We start from the raw sequence: 24,352 nt of genomic DNA on the forward strand, positions 1-24,352 counted from the left end.
TATAACAATCCAATTTCAAATTTAAATTTTATCGTTACGAAATTTACTTATTTGACAGAACAAACGTCATCGCCAAAAATCCCGTTCGGTCTTCGACAATTAGCATTAAAATGAAATAAAAAACAAACAAGAGTTGCGTGCAAACTTGTGTATTTTACTAAGATGCTGCTTAAACCAGTATTCACTTAGTTTCCGTGGGGAATTAAATAAATGTTTTGTAATAATATGTTGCGGATCGCGTGACTCCAGTCTGTTTGTTTCGACCCCTCGCTGACAGATTGGGCGCGCCTGCGTCTTTCTTTTTAACCGATTTGCAAAAAGGAAGGTGACTTAAGTAAAGTCGGGGCATTTTCGAATCGTGTTATTATTTTCTTATATCGTTCGATATCACAAGATTGTTCTAAATCAAACTAAATAATAGAGGTTCACGCTGACGCTGACTGTACCACCTTATACTTTGTAAGGACACAGTTAACGCAATAAATATTTTTGAGTTTGAATTTGGGAACTTGCATGCATTGAGCTAAGATTTTGGACACACGTTTAATTTGGATGACAATGCTTTATTATGATAATACATATGACGACCTCGGTGGCGCAGTGGTAAAGTGCATGCCTCTGAACCGAGAGGTCCCGGGTAAGATCCCCGGCCGGGTCATGATGGAAACTGATCTTTTTCTGATTGGCCCGGGTCTTGGATGTCTATCTATATATTATGTATTTGTTATAAAATATAGCATCGTTGAGTTAGTATCCCATAAAACAAGTCTCGAACTTACTTTGGGGCTAGCTCAATCTGTGTGATTTGTCCTAATATATATTTATTTATCTATAAACTTGATGCATTTAGATCCAGCTGATGCGAGAAGCCGCCGACGATTTTTGGTATAATAAATCGATTTTTACTACAAATAAGTCGCACACCACAAGCCCCTTATTAAGATTTCATCCCACAAGACTTTGATAAATTTACAAGATTACATCAAGCCAAAATACAGCAAGGTTTATTTCAAAATGGACGAAACCTTTAGGTTGCTCTGCCAGGTGCAATATGTCATTACGTTGCTCGTTAATTATTTTGGGAAATACTTTATTACTACTCATTATGTCTGTGATATAAGATTGTAGTATTGTAACGTGTATTTATAACTTAACATAATGATATTCTTATTTTTTATTGTCCATTTAATTAGTATAAGGTGTGACGGGAGGAAAAACACACGTTACAGTCTTAACAAGAATTGCCATTGCATTACTAACTCATTACTGCATAATAAATATGAATCTGTTACAAAAAAAAATATTATATTTCGGTAATATAATATACTCGTATTATATTCGGTATTTATAATATATTTCGGTAGTTTTATAAATTGTCAATTGTTGTCCCTGTACATATCAGAAGTACAGTTAGACAAAATACAATTAAGTATACCTAAATAATCTCAAAGGATAAGAGTGAATGAATAAATGAGCCAAGATCAAACCTATACATTTATACATTTACAACAATATATAAAGATATAAAGAAAAATATGTTTTTTTTTTAAGAAAAACAAACTAAGAGGCAATGATTTGCAGTGAAGTGCTTAGAGATAATACATTGGGTGATATGTATTGTGTATAAACGTAAGGAAAGTATGAATCTTGAGTTTACCAAGCCCCATCAACAATAACATAACAAAGACACAATATCAATAAAAAATAAATTAATGAAAGTAAAAGCAAAATGAAATTAAATGCCAACGTACACGTCAAGAAAATGTCTATCTATAGTCAGAAATTAGATAGAAAATAGAAGACATTTATATAGATAAACTCTATCTAAAAGTGTATAATATCGTCAGGCTGTCTAGTCCGGCTCTGAGTGAATTAATATGTTTGTTAGCTAGTACACTCTGTTTTTATTTATTTTTACTGCACTTTCCAATTGACAAAGAAACATTAAAAAGTACGCAAAATACGCAACCGTCAGCTTAAACAAAATTACACGCGGCTCAAAAGTTTTGATCTCAAAACACGTTACGTCACCTCACAATTGTAGACTCTGATTAAACATGGCGTTCTTCAGAATACACTTGTGACCACTCGACAATATTTTTACAATCGTGACCAAATGTTTGTTTAATTTTTTGGGAGCACCCGATTCCTCGCCCGGAATTGTACTGTGATAACACTCGATGTCCGAGTGACGATTCAATTTGAATTTGGAACCGTTTGGTGTCGATCGATTTTTGATCGATGATTTTGAAATGTGGGGTACAATAAGGGCACTATGATAAATTTATTGGTAATGCCACGCATAACAACAACAAAACGCAATTACAGTACCAACTCGGTCGTTACGTTTGAGAGTTTGAGTATTTTGATAAATACACATATTTTTCCTAAAGTTTTATTGAGACGAGTAGATGTGACTAGTAAAATCTTGTTTTTATTAATATATAAATCATATAATGAAAAATGATGACAAAAATTAAGATATAAAACAGATTATATAACGATGTATTGCCTTTTCACTTAACATTTCATTTTGAATTTAGAAAATAATTCTTTTATTGCACGAAAGTAAGTACATACATTTTGTAATAACCTAAAATAAAAACTAAATAAACACTAATTTTAACAAATAAAATTAAAACTTTTTGAAATCGTTTAAAATGTATATGTAAATATATGTAAAGTCTCTATGTAAATTCGATTTAATAAAATAATCAAAATATTTAATTACACTGCACTAAAAATTATTAATCAATAAGATGAGAGAGAGAGAGAGAATCTATCATAACAGGAAATATCATATAGATAATTTACAATATCGCTCCGCAAAAAATTGTAGTAAGACAAATATTGATATTTGAATTCTCACTTCACACTCGATTTAGTTTGGAGTTTCCGTTCCACAAATCGAGAATCGAGTTCAAATAGTACGGCTGCGTGATCGTGGAGTATGCGCAAGCGCAAATATTGGTACTTTAATGAGGTCAGAATCAAGGCGATTTTAAAATGATTTATTAAAGTTTGAGTTTGAGTTTTGTATACTTCTTTAGATATAGTAAAATATTACCTACTATACTATACGTATGCAAAAACTATACTTTAACGTATGCAAAAATATGGAAAGTACGCCATTTTGTCTAAACGTCAGCGGCGCGCCGGTTAAAATCAATGGCAAATTTGACGGCGCAACTCACCCTAAGTATACAAAATGCGTCGGTAGTTTTATAAATTGACAATTGTTAGTTATATAAATTATAGTTTTATAAATTATAATTTGTTAAATAAATAACTATACCAGAAGTATCACTTAATTCATGTGCCAAAGTACGATTTTTAAGAGAATAAAAAATGTTTCCGAAATTATATCATACTTTTTATTGTGTGGACTGACTTTAACATAGTTTAGGGAAAGGTTTCTTAGATTTTAAATTAGGTATCTATAATTATTTTAATATTGGGATCTATAAAATTAAATAATTTCAAAAAGGAAAATTTTAATGTAAACGACCATTTTATCAGAATATGTAAATTAAGTTTTTGTCTAAAAACTCCTAAAAGTTTTTTACTTAAACCCTTGTTACTCTTAGTCCTGGATTCTTAAAAAGAGCACAACAATTTTACCAATAATATGTCATAATAATTAAAGGGCGTGCATTCATGACACGTTTTAAAGTGCTTCCGTACAATATAAATAAAAAAAACTATAGGTCGTTGAGGATTTAAATTCATTCTTATCAATATTAATTGATTTCAATTAAGACAATTAGTAGCTATAACTCACGGGCCACAGGCATGTGATTGTTGGTAATAAATATTTAAATTTCATTGTGTTAATTTATTTCACGACCTCGGTGACGCAGTGGTAAAGCTCTTGCCTCTGGACCGAGAGGTCCCGGGTTCGATCCCCGGTCTGGTCATGATGGAAAATGATATTTTTCTCCGGGTCTTTGATGTTTATCTATATATGTATTTGTTATAAAACATACTATCGTTGCGTTAGTATCCCATAACACAAGTCTCGAACTTACTATGGGGCTGAGCTCAATCTGTGTGATTTGTCCTAATATTTTTTTTATTTAATATTCGCTTCTCTAAATAAGTGTCGAATAATATCTGACTGTCCAAAAAAGGTACATAGGATATGTAGGGTAAACATCAGCCATTTAATATCCCACAGAACTGGCCTTTCTTATGGAGTATGGGCCATGACCCACCATGCTGGCCCAATGCGGGTTGATTGGTATTAACTGACTGCAAACACAGCCACAAGCGACCACTTAATGCATGTGTATGAAAGTTTGTGTCAAAAAAATTACATCTTTGCAAAAACTTGTAATACTATATTGCTCTCCTGTATAGTACTCACGTAAAGTTATTTTTCCGGGATGAAAGGTACCCTATGTTCTTTTTCATACTTCAAATTTCATGTAGGTACCTATGCAAAATTTCACGAAGATTGGTTTGGTTGAGTAGATAGAGCGTGAAGAGGTAACAAACTTACTTTCGCATTTGTTAAGACTAGGATATACTACGTGCATTTATATCTGTTTATTCAATTTACATCTAACCTATTATGTTAAAATGAACTTAGCGCAGTCTGTAGCAAAAACATAAGATATGACAGAAAGGACTTTTAATTTAAAAAAATTAAATTAAAAAAGGAATTATTTATTTAACAAAATTTTCGTGTTCACAAATAGAGAATCAAAATCAAAATCAAATCATTTATTCAGAAATTAGGCCTTCACAGGCACTTTTTCACGTCATATTCTAAATTAAATGATGTTTACCAAAGCTACAAACTACTAGCATTTCGGAACGACCACTGCTGAGAAGAAATGCCGAAAGAAACTCATTCAAACAGTGTTGGTCCCTATTATGCCAGAAGGGCTTACCATTTTTTATCAGTAATATAACATGTAATTACACAATAGAGAGGGTTGGGTTATTACGCAAATATTAATCGTGCCAGACAGATACATACATAATACAAACTTATATTAATAATACACAACATTATATATTAATACACACTTTTTGATAAAATATATGTAAGCAATAACAACTTTAATATTTTAACATTTTAACTTAATAATTCAACTTATATATTCCAAATTCCGTGTATTGGTTATACTTAAGTGGCGAAACGTGTTATCTTGTTATTAACTAATTATCTCCTTTACAGATGAACCAGCAATGTAAAGTATGCGGGGAGCCTGCGGCTGGCTTCCATTTTGGAGCGTTCACGTGTGAAGGGTGCAAGGTAAATATCTCGGAAACTTAAGCTATAGATATTTTGTTTTATTTTATTTATTCGGAAATATACAACAACTCATTACCTATTTAAATGCCGATAACAAATCTTCATATTATGTAGATTTGAAATATAAAACTAACATTGTAAATAAGCAATGTGCAAAGAGAAAAAGGAAAGGACGAGTGCAAAATTTACAATTCATAATATTATAAATGCGAAAGTCTGTCTGTCTGTTCCACTTTCACGGCTAAACCGCTGGATCAATTTTAATGAAATTTGGTATGCATGTAGTTAAAGACCCCTGTTCAAACATAAGCTATTTATTTTTTTCCGAAAATCAATACCCAAATGAATAATCATTTGATGGGGGGGTGAAAATTTGTATGAAAATCGTGTATGTTCCGCTTTCGCAGATAATATCACGCAGGCGAAGTCGCAGGCAAAAGTTAGTAAAAGTAGAATTATTTTTTTACCTGACTTTTGAAATTGAATTTTTCTTTTTCATGAAAGTAATGCAAAATTTTATTTTTGACATGGTCGTAGTCGCGTCATGATACCATAATGAGTTAGCTATGTCTCACAGCGGTAAGTTTCGACAGTATTATATCGAATAACAAAATGCCACTTATGGCCCTCGATACGAGGTAAGGACTATAGTGTGGGCAAAAGCTTGTACAGAGTAATCTAGATCTTTCGAGTTCTACTTAATCTGTACACTTTTTCACTTCATTAGACATTCCAAATAGGGCCGCTAAACCATTTTTAGGGCCATCTTATCTGACATCTGTGAGACATATTGCTATCCCATCGGTGTGTGTGTCAGTGCCACCATTCAGACGTCAATCTCTTCTGTATTTAGTTGTGTTTTAGTACACTCTTTGTTATAGTCGGTTAATACTTGAAATATTTAGGATGTTTTTGTTTTCAGTTGTTCTCTTATTAATAGCTTTTGTTTGCGATTTTGAATGTTATTATTTAAACAGAGATGTTCATTTGTTATTTGAATTGGTTACGCCGTTTGAACTCGGCTCCTGTATTAATAGGTAACTAACATGTATGTTTCTCATGTAAAGAACAGTTTTCATAATAGTTAGCTACACACGAACCTATATATAGATCTTCAGCTTTCTACGTCCATTAGTTACGGCTGCTTGTTGTCTGTCTGTCAGATACGGAAGAGTTTAATATAGATTCAGATTTGATTTTTGCTAGTCACAAGTTTGAAGTTGTTACATTAGAAAGAATGATAAGTACAAGCGACGCCCTGCAAGGGCACAGCAAACATGAGGACTTTATTACCAATTTTACTTCGCAATTGTTTGCTTTTCATAAAACTTACATGAAGTAGAGAAATTAAGTGGATTTCATATTGAATATGATGAAAATTCATTAATTTGTGAATTTCGAATGAAGGATTTCGAAAGGAGCTACAAAAATCAATTCGTTACCCTCGTATCTCACATTAAAAAAAAAAATACTAGTACCTATATAAATTGTAAATGTCTCACACGGCTACAAGAAATATAGTCATTGCATGGATACCGCACATCATCACAAATTGCTGCAGACATTGAAACAGACATAAAATCAATCTTGTCAACCTGCCAGTAACTTTTTGAGGAAAAAATTACGATACTCTGTTTGCGTGTCAATACATTAAGACAATGTTACTGCAAAGTTAGATCAGAGTAAAAACAGAATTGTTTCTGTTATATACGCTCTGTATTATCTTCGAAAAACTGTTAGTACGGGAGCTAACGACTTATATTTTTCGATAATTTTTATCCCTTTTCCTTTTTACTTTTTTGTAAGTACATTTTGAATCTGTTGTGATGCAAATAAATTAAACAATTAGGCTTAAACAAGGCCAACGATAGAGCTATATCACTATATATTGGTCGAAAAATTGTTTGATAGCCATTCGGACTCGACAAGATTAGACATTTTTTTCTAACTTCAAAATTATAATATATATATATATATATATATATATATATATAGTCAACTTTGACATTATATATATGAACATTATATATATATATATATATGAACGACACAAATTCAAAATTAGCTACTTTATAAATATTGTTATTTTATGTTTAGCCTGGTGTTGACAATGACCTTTTGCCAACTAAATAAAAAAAATCTTAATTTGGGTGAAAATAAAGTACAAGAACTTTTCGAAAATTTAAAATTGTTTTTAATTAATTGCACAATAATTTCACAAATTAGCTCTTAGACCATATACTCGTATTGGCATTTGAGTACTCGATGTAAATCTTTTCTTGTTGGAGTTCAATTCGACCGCTACAAGGGCGACAGACTTGGGAGCGTAAGCGCAGATGGTCTATTCATATCGTACGGACATTATATCATAAGAGAATATAGAACATTTCAAAGAAAGTGACTTTATATTAACTGATTTTTGCATGGTCAGATTAGGCTTGTGTGATGGACAATAATAATATGTCATAACAACTGATGTAACCACATTTATGCAAATAAACTATTGAGTATTGATATTGCATCTATATATAAGTAAATAAGAGTGATACAATTAATGTAAATATTAAAAAAAAAAGATCGTTTGATATAACTTTATTGTATCCTCGGTGGCGCAGTGGTAAGGTTCTTGCCACTGAACCGAGAGGTCCCGGGTTCGATCCCCGGTCGGGTCATGATGGAAAACGATCTTTTTCTGATTAGCCCGGGTCCTAGATGTTTATTTATATATGTATTTATTATAAAATATAGTATCGTTGAGTTAGTATCCCATAACACAAGTCTCGAACTTACTTTGGGACTAGCTCAATCTGTGTGATTTGTCCCAATATATTTATTTATTTATATTTATTTATTTATCCTCCCCTTCTCCTCGCGTCGTTTACCTCAATAATCTTGACAACCTTGAACGAGCGACGAAATTAACCATGTATTTGATAATATACAATTATTCATTTTCGTTTCAATTTCTGCAATCAATAGTGCAATAGTGCTCGAAAAATTTGCTAAAAAAAAACAAAAACAAAACAAGTGCGACACGACTAACAAATTTTAAAATTCGAAAGCGTAGCGGCCATGATTTCCGGGAAGAGAACCTAACGGCTGAACCAGAAGCAACTTATCCTTCACGACACGTCCCCACTTATTCCGATGATTGGAACGTGAAGAGCTACACAAATTTTGGTATCCAGAGCAGCTGCTGCTCTGGATATCCTATTAGATGATCTGATCTGTGCAGCACAGATCAATAGGCAGTCTCTCATGCGTCTGTCAACTTTGCCAGTGGCCATTGCTCCAGATTGTGTCCGTCCTTCCGAGCGATGCGGCCGTAAAACTTCAGTATCTTTCGCAGACAGGTGGTAGAAAGTTTGGTTTTTATGCGTGTGTCATATATGGCCTTATTTCAGCGGAATTTAATTCATTGCAAAAGCGTCAATATGCTCGAGGTTAGCAATTCCATTTTCTCTAATGTTTCTTCTTCAATAGAATATTTTTAGTACTTTTTAATTTATCTTTTTATCAAATTATGTTTTTCTTCTAATACTAAGTGGTTAGTATTGCTCTGTCGTTAGCCTTGTAGAGATCCTCCATGGTACAAGTATCAAACAACTGTAGGTATGAAACGGCCCGACAGAAAATTGATTCGAGCGACATTACGGGTGACAAAAAGCGCGCGCAAATTGATTCGCAGTAGCACATTGCTTGCCACCGTCGGCTGTTGCCTGTCTTATTACGTGTCGCGATAGGAATCATATTGCCGGCTTTATACTATCGGCAAACAGTTCGCCGAACTTTGACGTGTTCGACATACGTTATATATATATATGTTACACGTAATAATGTGTAACACTCCATGTAATGTTTGTCAGTTATAAGTAAGAATACTGGCCGTTAATACACGGCAAATTAAAAAACTATTTTTTTTCAGTTGAAACGAATTATTTTCATTCTTGAGATTGTTAATGGCCAGTATTATTATAAATTTATAAGTAATATTTATATTGCAAATGGCTCAATATAAAATTGTTGTGCCACGGGAAGTATAATGTTTTCTAAATAAAATTTACGTACTTCTAAAACTAGGTATTGGTAACTGTGGTATTGTATACGTAATAGGACGTTAGATATCATCAATCATAAGACTGTTACCTATAGCAATGATTTTAATGAGTAATTTATAAGGGATCAAGTTTTTATTCTAGTTTGACTACCTAAGTACTGCAACGATTGGGATCGCTTATTAAATAAAATATATTATTATTAGATTTTAATTAATAAGCGATCCCAATCAACTCAACTAAAGTAGAATATAAGAAAATTCGAGTAAAATGAGAGAATAAAAATATATCGATTAACCGTGGTGACATGATACGAGTATAACGAAAATTTGTGTAAGCAATATTTTTTTTACATTTAATTTTTCTCTAACGATTTGATCTATCGAATATTCACTTACTTGATTTTAAAAAAATATGAGTCATTTTTTATACGTATTTTACATGTTTATTCAAACCTCATAAAACTTAATTTTATGGGTGTCACAATCTTGACTGTCACTCTTCATCAGTTTTAGAGCTGGTAGAATTGCTTTTAGGTTTCATAATTAGGCCACACCCACAATAAAAAGACCACATACAACGAATATTTTACCAAAAATTTGAACGCATCCATATGTCACTATAAAATACATTTTTAGTCAAAATTCGAACACATACATAAGTCACTATAAAATACCGAAAACGTGTATTTTAATATTCGAATCATATTTTAAAAACAAATTGGCCAATTCATCAGCTTTAAACTCAAAGAGCCGCATTCGAATTTCGAAATGTCATATTTCAACCGATTGGAGTAATTAGGCATCTAATAAATATAGTATTTAGTCGATAATTTGGAACCATAAAATTTTATAACCACATTATGGTTAAGTAGTTGTCACAGACAAAGATTTAAAGAATCTCTAATCAAAGTTTTTGTCAAAGCTAGCTTAGATTTAAACAAGTATTTTTTTTTTGCAATTTAATTCTAGTTTTGCTGTGTAATCGTTTAAAATTTAAGATTTCATTAAAAAATAATATAATAATAACTTTTTAAATTTTGAAATTTATTCGAAAATCAAAAATAGATTTTCAATTACAATCGTATCGATTGTAAATAAATTTACGTCCTACATCCAAAGTACGGGTTATTTACAATTCATTAAAAAAAGCTCCGTTCCACTGATTAGTTATTAACATAATTAAGTATTTATTCAAATGACATTAAAACAAACACATCTGTGACAATGAGTGGGCGTTATCACCAATTCATATGCAAATATCAGCCCTATTTCAACGCAGTAAGTGTCAAATTACAGTGAATAAATTACAATTATTTGAATTTCGAACCAACTCGAATATAATAAATATTATCTAATTAAAAATGAAATGGCGGAATTTATCATAACATATTTCAAAACTATATTTTTTATTACGTAATATTTTTACCAAAATATTTTTGAAATGGTAAACAGATATGACATAGATTAACGCTACTACTTAATTCTTTTGTCTAAATTATGCCTAACTTAAGTGTTAATCAAATTTTAAAATTAACTTGTATCACACAAAATACATTTATATATAGGCAAATAGAAAAACTCCCTATCGGTATGTTTAAATGCAACTACGTTATAAAGCGTCGTGCACTTATGATTAATACGTAGGTATACTTTTTTTTATATAAAAAAAGTATTTTAAATATAAAAAAGACGTTCGAACTGGCAGTTTAGTTATTGATTAAAAAGTGAAAACTACAGATATTAAAAAATATATATTTGGTACAAGTAAGTACATTTGAAATAAGAACAAACCGGAGATTTAAATTAAGAACTCATTACTTTCTAAATTTAACAACATTTTAATTAATTCCTGACATTAATTAAACAGTTTCCTTTGTCTAACTAGTGTTTCTCATTATTTTAATTGACTAACACTTAATAAATCCGAAACTGTCGTTTTCAAAGTACATACATTGCAATGAGCATTCGAATTACCATTTTAAATTATCAATTTTCTCTTACACTTCCGATGTCTCACTTAAAATAAAACGTTACGGTTCACGATCGTGTTAACGTTATTAAATAATCGATATAAAATCGATACAAGTAGCATCGTGTATATGTGGTACGGCGAAATTACAAAGAATTTAAGTGAAATTATCCGGGTCGGTAATCGGGATATTATTACAGGCCAATGTATCGATTACCCCGTAATTTGCACACTTTTCAATAATCGGCTCGATGAATCGATAGCGCTCGTCTTTTTTTATTATTTATTGCGGGTTAAACGTCTATGGTATGTTATGATCATCATCGATTTGTAGGTGAGAATCGAATGTTATAGATTTTGATGAAATGGTTTTCGAATTACCGTAGTGGTGTTCCCACGATTTGTAGTGATATTTTTTTTATTTATGTTTTCAGCATATTTTAGTAATAACTAGCTGCGCCTCGAGGCTTTGCTCTCGTGGGAATTTCGGTATAAAAAGTACCCCTGTGTTTTTCTTTGGGTTATATTCTATCCGCATTTCAGCATTTCATAACGATTCGTCTAGTAGATTTTGCATGAAACGGTAACCATCAATTAATTTATGAACCAATTATTAAAAACAATTACAAAACAAGCCACAGATATAAAAAATAATGAAATGTAGAATGTAAAGTGTCTAAAATGAAGATAACAATCACGAACTAATTAAATGTTAAGAATGTAGAATAATTCTTTTAACAGTTTTAACAATTTCTATGTAAGAAAACATTAATGATACACAGGTTATGCTCTGTGGGATTTATAAAAACAAAAAGAATTATTGATAAATATACTTGATATTGATGTATTTATTATACAGCTCGTGGTAAGCTAAGAGAAAAATAGAAAAAATATTTTATCATTGACATCGCAATTAATTTATATCCAAACTAATAAATACATGTTTATTTGTCCTTAACGTAGTAATTAATGTTATTTATAATGCAATACACAGATAAACAGAAACACATTATACAAGAAGGGTGGAAAATGCTATTAATGGATGAAAATATTAATGTATGTATGTATTTAAAATAGGGCTGTTGTAATAAAAGTTCCAGAGGTGACGAAATGCGTGTATTCGTCCAGAATGAGAAGGGAAGAGAGAGAGAGAGAGAGCGAGAGAGGGAGAGCACGCGGGAAATATATCCAATGACAATATATATATATATATATAAATATATAACAAGACAATGCTAAAATGTTGCTATTTCCAACAAATGCAATACTTTTTGTCGCGTTCAACGCATGGCTAATTTTAATAAGAAAGTAACATGAAAAAAATAAAGTTCAGTAGTTAAATAGGGCAACATTTTTCCCTTTTTTCATCCCTTTTTAAACGGGAATAGACTCTATAATGCTATTTTCATACTGTATTTTGTTATTCATTACATTTTTGTTAGACTAACTGGCAGGCAAGTATTATTATTTAAATTTTTGATTCTACAACACAATAAGTAACAACAAAAAAAAATAATGAAAATATTGGTCATAATTTTGTATTTTAGACTTTTTAAATGATCGTAAACTCGAAGAAACAAAGCTTTATTTCTGTAAAATCAGAAAAAAAATGTTCTATGCCGGACGTGTTATGTTGGACATTCCATACAAAAACGTGGCATTGGAAATTAGTTCACGGAATTGTATGATGACGTTAATGACAAGCATTTAAATATATATTAAACCTTTAAACCTCAACATAAATATGGAAAAATAACAAATTTTTAATTTTCATTACATTCCCAAAAAGGATTAACGTCAAGCAGGCGGCCAGTCATAAAATCACTGCCAAATCTTCGAATTTCATAATAATAAATACTAGGGGAACTGTGGCTTCGAGAGATCCCAACCACGAACGTCACCGGGAACAAGTTTGCATCAGAAACTCAACGAATAAAGTGATATTTTTTTCTTTCTAAATATGAAAATTAATCTGTCGTTCCACGGGTGATCTGTGGTCGGCTTTATACGAGGTAAGTACCTATTTTTATTTTTGATCTGTACTTTTTGAGTTGCAGCAGTAGTATCTACTTAAAAAAATTTCATTATTTTCCTATGTCCATACTTATATTAAATAGGTGTACTATTGCTGTAAATTATTAGCACAGATATATTCTTATGTAAACTTAAACTGCCTTTGCGTGGTTGGTGACAGCGAGCCGGACGCATTACCTTGCCGTCATACGGTTTGATGCTAGTACGGAGGGTAGTGGCCAAAGGTCAGCATCCCATCTAGCCAATGTATAATGCATATGTAAACATATATTTGTACCTAGGCTAAGTTATTGTGAAATAAAATTATTATTATGTGTCTCAAATCGCAAAATAAACTGGTAAAATGAGACAGAGCTAGTCACCAAACAATACCTATAACCATAGGAAAAATATAGATTACAAAACTAAAAATATTCTATGCCAGATTAAGGGAACAATCTTCTATCAAAACTAGAATTTTATATCCACGTAATGAACAAGTTTTACGACCTAAATTGAAACGATCCTTCCAATAAAATCTTGTTTTAAAAATATTTAAAGAATAATACCAAGAAGAAGCCGCACACATTGAAGAAATTAAAAAGTTAAGGCACGTAATCAGAGCAGTGGTTATTTAATGATTTTTTATCAAAATGTCGCGAGTTAATGTTGTCTGATGGAAGGTTTCGACTAAAACTTGTATTTTCACGCGGCCCGTGTGATTTTGATGGAATAAATACCGAAAAAATTGAAGCTATTAATTTCCGATTTAAAAACTTGTTCCTTGATGGATTTTGTGTGGTGGTGGTGGGTTATTTAATCTTGTGACTTCGTTGTAATCAGAAATAGATTAAAGATTGAGTATTCCGTACAAAAACGCATCAAAATCCTACATATTTTAAAAAATGTAAGTGCTAAAATTATAATTATGTATACTATATTAAAAAAGTGTTAAAAAATATTTGAGAATATTTCTGTTCATTGACTTAACGTAATCGGCTGTAACGAACTGTTCTGTGCCGGAGAAAGTTTGATATTGGCACAAACAATTCAAAATTCGCTCCATCAAATAACAAAATAATTTCAAAATGGTCTCTAAACGCGTCCATTCCAAATTTAAACATCGTTAACGGACTCAACACTTTCTTTTCTTTTGTGCCAGTGTCTAGGTGGACAGCACGTCACTATGTCGATCATTGAATCGATACTGAATCGAGCATGATTATATCGAATACGAATTATAGTGACGCAGTAACGGTAGTGGTTTTTGATTTCCGAACGCTGATTGAGTCTATTGTCAGCTTTTTGGGGTTTAAATAGAGTGCTCATTAAAAAGATCAAACGCGGTTTGTGAATCGTGTTCGTGAAAATATTAAGTCGATTGTATGTATGTGTGAATCGATTTGACTCGTTGTGAAACGCGGAAGCGTGGGATCACAAGATCATGGGATGTGACATCTAACTACCAGGTTGGTAAATGCTAAGTTAGATTGGAAAAGTTCAAGTGGTCTTTGGATATACTATCTTTCTCGGCAGGTAACTGAATGTATTTAACTTGCTGACATTTTTCGTATAAACAACACTTTCTAAGTATATAAACTTGGGATCTCGTAGATGTAGTAATGTAGATTTCACAACAAAATATTTGGAACACAGATTCATTGCTCATTCATTATATATTTAATTCAATTCTAAATATTTATAAAGAGTAAAAAGAGTAAAAATTATTTATTTACTACTTATATAAATTTTATTTATTTTTATTTATTTTTAAGTCTAATTATAAAAATAAATAAAATTTATATTTTCAATTTGAATCTTCACGCACAGTTCACACATAAAATTTCCTAATTAAATAAAACATTTATTATGATAAACAAAACTTGCCTTCATAATTAAATTCAAAATTTAAAAATTATTATTAAGTACATAAATTCATTTTATAAGCATTTTTTCATCTAGTTTATATAATTACACATGCAGTGTAGTAAATCAGTAAATCAATAAGATTGTAATGACACTGAATAAACCAGAGCCAACCGACTTCCCCGAAAAAGATAAGTAATGACCGCGAACGCATTCGGCAAATTCGCAACACAAATTGTGTACAATCATCGTGGAAATTATATCGAGAGCATGGACATCGATGGTGGGCTATATCACTCAACACTCGATTCATTGGAATCGATATAATACGCTCCCGTTGTAATGAAAATGATTATTTTTAACTTACTAAGAGAGTATTCACATGGAGAAAGTCATTTAACACGTAATACATAGATTATTAGCAGCATTTCATATTTGTTTTCTAGATTCGAGAAATAGTCTGGTAATTGATGTGCTTATAGCTGACAATAATAGACAGGACAATTAATAGACAAATTATAAATTTATATCTAGACTACCTTTTGCCTCACTTCAAAATTAACCCCTATTTCACCCCCTTAGGGATGGAATTTCGAAATATCCTTTCTTAGCGTACATCTTCTAGTCACAATGTACCTTCCTGCCAAATTTCATCTTCACGGGCAGTATGGTGCAGTATCCTCGTAACATATGTAATTGATTTATGACATTATTACGTACGTTTCGTACATTTAGCTTATATATATATATATATATATATATATATATATATATATATATATATATATAGTGTGACAATTTTCAATAATTTTATTGGAAATACAACTTTTATTTTATTTATTCATTAAAATTTTGACATTTTTAATAATGATGTAAATTCGTCCTCCTAATTTTTAATATATGTCTAAGACCTATATTTGTTAATTGATGTCCTTGGAGAAAAGGCTGCGGTGAAGTTTGTTGCGCCGCTTCTTCTTCACCTGCGCTTTGGAAGCCGGCAGTAGACTTAGTTTAAGTAATTTTTTGACGTCAATAAGTGATGTATATCATCCTAAATTAAATAAAGAATTTTTAATTTGTATTTTAATTTGGGCTCAGTAGTTTTCGAGATTTCGTGTTACGTGTGTGAGTGAGTGTTTTTCGCTTTTACATATATAGATATATTTGTATAATTTGAATGATAAAATTGTGACCAAATAAACGGATTTTCGTTCTTTGCCACTACATATAGTTTAAAATAACAAACGTATGTGTAAACTGAACTATCCTCAATACCCACTTTATGCTAAGCAATTCCATATTACATTCCCACACCCAGTAGTGTGGTCTGTTCTAGATTTGTTTGTGACCACAGAGGTTTACTGCACTACATAACTACTTATGTAGTGTAAGTGTGGTCAAAGACAGGATAATTTATATCGCGTGGTCACCCCTTGCGGTGGGCCCATCATTCGTAAAGGCACCGAGACAGCGGGATGACATACTCGATTCATCGTCAACTCAAATAGATCTGGTTTCGCTTCATTTATTTTAACTATTATAATATATCTTTAATATCTTATAATATATTTCAGTAAAATTCGTGCTAAAAATAAAAATAAAAAAATTAAAACTTTCGTAAAAAATTTCCTTGGTTATATTAGAAATATTCTGTATTTTATATTATTGATTAGCCTGCATAATAGCAAAGTGGCATATGAATTTATTCTACTGCACGCACAGGACACATGAAATTGCTATACCATTATCGTGGAGTGCTTTTTACCTATAAATCGTTCGGTAAATGTTGGTTCAAAGCACGTCACGCCTGTGCCTTAGTTTAAGGGATGTCACAGCGTAGATATTGATTCAATAATAGAGATACAACAAACCAATACGTGATTTGATATAAAAATAATCCTATCAAGTTCAACCAAATTAAAACAAAAAAAAAAAAATCAAGTTCCGATGTTTATCACGGACAAAAAGTAATGAAATCAATATTATTCACGCTCACCCACTTGGCCTCAGGCGAAAACTTTTCCATCCCAATGGATGGGGGACTATTCGCAAACAACATCAAATGTATTGCAATGCAACTAACACAGCGAGTGGCAACACAGTCGCCCGCTGGGGCATCTATAAATATGTTTGGGCAAAATATGGGGCTTTTCGTGTAGGCAACGATGTTTTAGTAGAATGCTAGTAGATTGTAGTTGACACGAGCGGAATATTTATTTGATGGTAGCTGCGTTTTTGTTACGTTATTTGGATATATTTACAAACGCAGGGGAAGTCCCTATGGGAACGGAGCGTGGCGCAGTTAGTCATTATATAAGATTAACTTAAATATTATGATCATACTTTAGTTTTGTTCTCTTATGTCATTGTACCGAAAGAGCGGGACTCGCCAGATACAGGTTTTACAAACTTAATTGGTGAGCCCCTGCAACCTCTGTATTGTAAATCTTTGTTATAGAATAAATGATTTTGATTTTGATTTTGATTTTGATTTTGATTTTGATTTTGATTTTGATTATAATACTTATTTACATAAAAATGTTGCATCAAAGAATAGGTTTCTTCGATAGATCGTGTGAAATATGGGTTCTGTTATTATAATATAATTAGCTTTTAACTAGCCCGCCGCTTCGCCCGCGTGATTTTCCCTTCAGTGAAATATTTAGACTCTTTAACTAATCGCGTATTCTAAAACTGGTCAAATTTATTTATTACTATGATACAAATTCGTATTTCTTGCCATCTTTTGCTCAATTCCCCGTTTCCCGCTATGATTTCCGCTACGTGTCTTGTTCCGAAACTTGTCGTGTCCCGTTTCCTGCAAATTGTCCCATGTCGTTTCCCGCAACGTGACCCATCCCATTTCCCGCCCACTCCCGCTTCCCGTAACACGTGCCGAACATTTCATTTTATTCTTTTTTACCCCTATAAGGATGTAATTTTCAGAATCGAATTAATGCATTATTATCTTTTATCAACTACAAATTCAAATCAAAAATTTCATGTGTCTCACTTCAAAAATGACGAAGTTTCATACAATCTGGAAACCTCTATTTCACCCCCTTAGGGATGGAAATTCAAAATATTCTTTCTTAGCGGATGTCTCCTAGTTACAATCTACCTATCCGCCAAATTTCATCTTCATGGGCTTTGGAGATTTCAGTAGTTTTGGAGATTTCGAGATATTACTCTCATACTCATTCTGACACTCACTCATTCAGTGAGTGTTTTTCGCTTTTCAAATTCAAATTCAAAAATATTTTATTAAACTCCACAAGTTACACAATCAGATAACACATTAACAGTAAAAAGATAAAACAATTACAAAAACTTGTTGGAGTCCTGGAGACTCAAACTAGGCCGGAACCTGTATCTTGGGCCACCAGGTCCCCTTGTTACTTCCGATGTTTACAAATGTGAAGTTACACAGTGTTCTTTTATACATATATATATATTTATTTATTTATTTAAGACATGATTTCCAAAATGCTCTCCGTAGCCTCATAATCTAAATCAATGAACCATTTTTTAAGTTTTAGTTGAAATTCTTTTTTTCTACAATTATATAAATCCAATTTCTTATTAATAATATTATACAACATTCCTCCACGAAAATCATAAAATTTATGTGCAAACGACGTATTTACGAATATACGCTCACAGACTGCGTACTTTCTTCTTTTCACGTCCATATCTTTCTTTACATTTGCCAAAAGGGTAGAGTGTATACGAGTAACCGTTGCCGATATATATAGCTGTCTAACTGTCAATACTCCTGCCTCTTGGTAAAGTTTAGCTGTGGGATAAAGTCGCGGTTTAGACAAGCTAACTTTGAGTATTAGTCTTTGCGCCCTTTCCAATTCCATCATATCTGTTTTGTTACATCCACCCCAAGTGGAAATGCAGTATGTTATAATTGACTTAGCCAAAGCATCATATACCATGTTAATTGTACTATTATCTGCCACGTCACGTAATTGTTTGAATAAATAAGTCAATTTCCTAACTCTTTGTGATACCGTATGTATATGTTGTTTAAATCTTAAATTTGAGTCAATATGAACACCTAGATATTTTATTGTTTGGACAGAAGAAATGCTTGGACAGTCACAAGTTAAATGTGTTGGGAAGATGCATTTGTGAGCAATGATAGACTGCGATATACCTGCAATTTCGGCCCAGTTACGAATGGAAAACAGCATGTATTTCGTTTTGTCCTCATTAAGAGTGAGGCTGTTGGCCATTAACCATTGAGAAACCCTATCAAAGCCCGTCTGTGCAATTTTGAAAAGTTGGTCCCATGTGGATGCATAGAAGGTGAGTGTAGTGTCGTCCGCATAAGATGCAATTCGACAATTTTCTAATTTCATTTGGCATAACTCATTTATATAGCAAAGAAAAAGTTTAGGCCCAAGAATACTGCCTTGCGGTACGCCAAATTCGACTGGTTTGTCGTCACTTATATATTCCCCTATTTTAACACATTGTGTTCTATTTTTCAAATAGTCTGAGAATAGTGACAGTGCTGAACCTCTTACACCCAGAGCTTCTAATTTTTTAATAGGGACGGAACAGAAACAGTGTCGAAAGCCTTACTAAAGTCCATAAAAATGGTTAAGCATTTCACTTTAGTATCGAGTTTTTGCACGATAAATTTCGTAAAATCTAAGACTGCGTCGTCAGTGGATCGACCGGACCTGAAACCATATTGCATATCAGATATCAATTTATATTTATCTAGATAATTAGTCAGGCGGACACCAATGATGCGCTCAAATATCTTTGATAAGGTATTCAAAATGGCAATTGGTCTATAATTTCCGACACATCCTCTGTCCCCAGCCTTGTATATTGGATGAATTACGGCTTTTTTTAGTGCATTGGGAAAAACGCCTGCCTCAAGGCAACGATTTATTATACTTGTAATTACAGGTGCTATGGTTTCAGAAATGGCCTTTAGTACCTCGGCACCAACTCCGTCCCAACCTGGAGAACAATCGCTTTTTAGATTTTGTATACATGCTTTAACCTCTTCGTCATCGGTTGGCAAAAGTACGAGTGAGTTTAAAATAGAATGTGTTAAGTTTGATGTTGAAGGTGTGCACGTGGGAATTTTGTCAGCCAGTTGTTTGCCTATAGTAGCAAAATAGTCGTTTACGTTGTTGATTGAAGTCACTTGGTCAACATCAGTGGTCAGAAGCTGTAGAGGTACGTTTTTACTCGCATTTGTATTTGTTATAGTCTTAATAGTAGCCCATAGTTTTTTTGCATTGTTTTTATTCATCAATAACTGGTCTCTTTCATATTGCTTCTTTAGTCGTTTAAGTAAATTATTGCAGTAATTTCTATACCTTTTATAGGAAACTTGCAATACACTATCATTTGGTTTTGTGCGTAATTTCTGGTGCATCCTATCTCTTGTACGAATACATCGCAACAAGCCAGGAGTTATCCATGGTTTTATGGTAATCCTGCTCCTAGGTATTATTATTTTTATTGAATTTTTGGTTATTAGCATTGAGAGAATTTCTATTAATGTATCGGTAGCCATATTCAAATCACTTTCCATGTATATTTTATCGAAATTATAATTACCACAATCAGATTTGAGACTTTCAAAATTTATTTTGAGTTTGGTCAGGTACGATTTGTGTTTAGGACTCTTTTGATTTCTCTTGATACAGCATAGTACAGAATTATGGTCAGTTATGGTTGTATTTAAAGTAAATGTATATGATGTCAGTCTGGTTTTTAAAATGACGTGATCTAGACAAGAATTTTCTCTAGTTAGTGTATTAGTTGCAGGGTGTAGACCGTGAAGAGCAACTGCATCCAGGTATGCCAGTGTATCATCACAGTTGTCCAGTAAGTTAATATTAATGTCTCCTACCACCATTATATTTTTGTATGATGACAAAGTACCCAATAACAAGTTAAGCGCATTAACAAACTTGTCTACGTTTACAAAACTGGGGGATCTATAAATCGCCACTATGACTGTGTCAGTTCCTATTTTTATGATTAATCCGGTTCCTTCCAAGAGATCCGTTTCGGTTACTGTACAGTTCATACTATTGCTTATATAGACTACCAATCCACCATTTTTGTTATAATTATTAATTGTTTTGTGAGACTGATATCCCTGAAGTATCGGTAATTGTGCATTCGTAGCACAAGAAAGCCAGCATTCCGAGAGCACTATCACATCTACAGGGCATTTGAGTCTGGCTAATAGTAAGTTCAGCTCATCAAAGTTATAGTTGATACTACGTATATTTTGCTGTAAAACTTTCAAATAGTCCTTATGCGATTCTAGATACTTAATACAGTTTTCTGGTTCACAAGTCACGCCTGTGGTTATGTCAAACCCGTCTATATTTTCAATTAATGTATTGGTACTATCGAATTTGTATAAATAAAAAATTATGGAACAATCTAGAAACGACATTACGACCTGTTTTTAATTTGTGATCGGTAGTTATTTGTATAAATATATCCTCAAGTAACAACTTATAATTTACTAAAAGCTTATCCACATGCAATTTACAAATTTGTTTACGAATGTGTTGAGGAAATACGAGTATGAGCAATTTTTGCTTATATGCTAGGAGAAGAATCATGCAATAATGTTTTTGACAATAAAAACAGCTATTTAAAGTATTAACATGCATAGAAAAAAGAAAATTGTATTGGATCTGCCACAAGTATTGTAGAGGGCTTGTTAGGTAATGTAATCTAATACTATTCGAACATTCAATATTACAATGCGATAAGATTATGCTTATTCTATCTAATAACACTAGTTCAGGTACATATAAACAAAATACAAAACTAGTAACCTCAAAAAATTTAGAAAACCTATCTAATAATTGAATTTGGAATTTTACAAAATAGTGATATTGACATTTGGTATCAAGCGAGTTTTTCAGAACCAACTGCTTCAGGGCCAAAAACCCTGATTAGGTCTTTGTTCGTGCGAATGCGTATTCGCGGAGAATTTGGCTCGTGATGTTGCCGTACGAAGATTTTGCCTTCCCGCGTCCAAGCAAATCTCCAGTTGTGCTGTTTGGTTGCCTCACGTGTTCGACGGAAGAGGTGGCGATTTAATTTGGTGAGCCGCTCATTTACGTAGAAGCGCCTAGTTGGTAATCCAGTATCAGCGGTGGTGATACCCCGTCGCACCCTGGCCGCTTGCAGCAACTCATCACGTACAGCTTTCCTCGCCAGTCGAACTAAAATTAGGCGGGGACGCCGAGGTTCCACTTCAGATCCGGAGAGAGCAGCGGCTGTCTCAAGTGATGGTCCCAATCTGGATACGTTCATTATATCCTGGGCGGCCAAAGAAACTCCCAGTTTATTGGCTAATGTCATCACTATATGAGGTAGATTTTCTCCTTTTAACTCCGGTACAGATGAAATCTCGATGTCATTGAGAAGAATATCTTGGTCGCGGTCGTTTATCTCCATTTTTAGGTTTTCAACAGATCTTATTAGTTCATGGCTATTCTGTTCAGATTTCTCAGCAACTTGCCTCTCCAATACTTGCAGGCGCGCCTCTAACTTTTCCACCCTCCTGTCGCTATCATCCATTCGTAGTGATAGCTTTGCTAGATTTTCATTTATCAAGCTTATTTGCCGTTCGCTTGCGTCCATTCGTTCTCGAAATTCACCACGAAATTGTCGTAGTTCCAACAAAACCGCCTGAGAATCAGACAGCTCCAGGGTCTCATTATGAGACGTAGTATCTAAGCATTGCACAGACATATTACTCTCTTCAGGACTTAACGCTGCAGCACCACGTCTAAGCATGACGGTCTCCATAGCCACTCGAACTGGTGTGTTTGAGTTATCCGATCTGGGTTGTTTACTAACGCAAAGCATACATTTCCAATTCTCCCTGTGCTCTGTTGACATGGTATTAAAAAAGCGCTGCTCGGAGACATTCGCGCATAATAGATCATAACTTTGTCGACAATATCGACAGGTCAGATACTGCCTATTTTCAATCTCCTTTAAGCATCCAGCGCATGTCAATCTATCTCCGTCACGGGACATTTCCAAAATAGTACCAAAAAAAAAAAAAATTTTTTTTTTTAAATTTTTATTTTTTTTTTTTTTTTGCTGGATTCGAACTTTTATTTAAGTTTATAATGTAATGTATATATTGTTTCACTCGATAGTTCACTTATATATTCACATGTATCATAGGACAAAGAGTCTAGTAGTATAATTTAGATAGCTAAATTCACAATAAATTCCGATGTTTAGATTTTATAAGTACGAGCAAACAGAACAACGTGTTGTCGCAGGTAGCGCGCGCGGGGGGGGGAATTAATTTATATAGATAGATAATATCTAAAACTTTTAATTCCAAAATAAATACCTACTCAAAATATGAAGATATAGGTACATAGATAAAATACATTTTATAACAATTACACACGTGTGGAATTGTTATAAAATGAAACCATGCCACAAGAACCACCTGAGATCGTCTTACTATAATCTATGCCCTCACTCTACGGAATCTTGATTGGTTAGAGAATTGATTTTTTGCTGATATTCATTGCAGGCGATTGTGAGGTATGTAGGTATGAAATATATTTATCATTAGAGTTTCTTACGATCCTTTTTATGTCTAATTTAAATCAAACGTCAACGGCATTCTAAACGGGAGTTGTATAAAAGAATTATAACAGGATGTAATAATTTTATGCACATATTATATAGATGTAATTGCATTTAAACTAGATAAAATTTATTACTTGCAGTGTTAAGTTCGTGTTGATAAAAAGCCATTATTGGTTCGACAACGATTTATAACATACGAAAATTATTACTTTTAGGGTTCCGTATTCAGAGAATAAAACGGGACTGTATTACTAAGACTCCGTTATCTATCTGCTGTATGTCATAAACAGTAAGAGACAGTTGAAATTTACACAGATGATTTAATGACTAGGCCGCCATAACAACGAATAATGAAAATACAGAATAAAATAAACATTTAACAGCTCATATACAACAATCATGATTTTTTTTTCATTTTTAGAGTTCCGTACAAAAATTGTGAAAACGGAAACCTTTTAGCATCACCTCGTGCTCACTCACTCCTTCTATCTATCCGTCCGTCTGTCATAGTGTAGCCAATTTGTTCCGAATGTACTGGACTAATAAATCATGT

The 24,352-nt window shown here is 32.7% G+C and overlaps 1 protein-coding gene across 1 annotated transcript in view; it reads left to right on the forward strand.

The window, feature by feature from the left end:
- LOC128672953 (protein embryonic gonad-like) overlaps positions 1–24,352 on the forward strand; it is a 155,483-nt gene that overhangs the window by 71,926 nt on the left and 59,205 nt on the right. The window contains exon 2 of the mRNA XM_053750488.2: positions 5,186–5,263. Within this exon, the coding sequence (XP_053606463.1) occupies positions 5,186–5,263 (78 nt within the window). The remainder of the gene's footprint in view (positions 1–5,185; positions 5,264–24,352) is intronic.

This window comes from Plodia interpunctella, chromosome 10, assembly GCF_027563975.2.
Source record: "Plodia interpunctella isolate USDA-ARS_2022_Savannah chromosome 10, ilPloInte3.2, whole genome shotgun sequence".
In the NCBI taxonomy this organism is placed as follows: Eukaryota; Metazoa; Arthropoda; class Insecta; order Lepidoptera; family Pyralidae; genus Plodia; species Plodia interpunctella.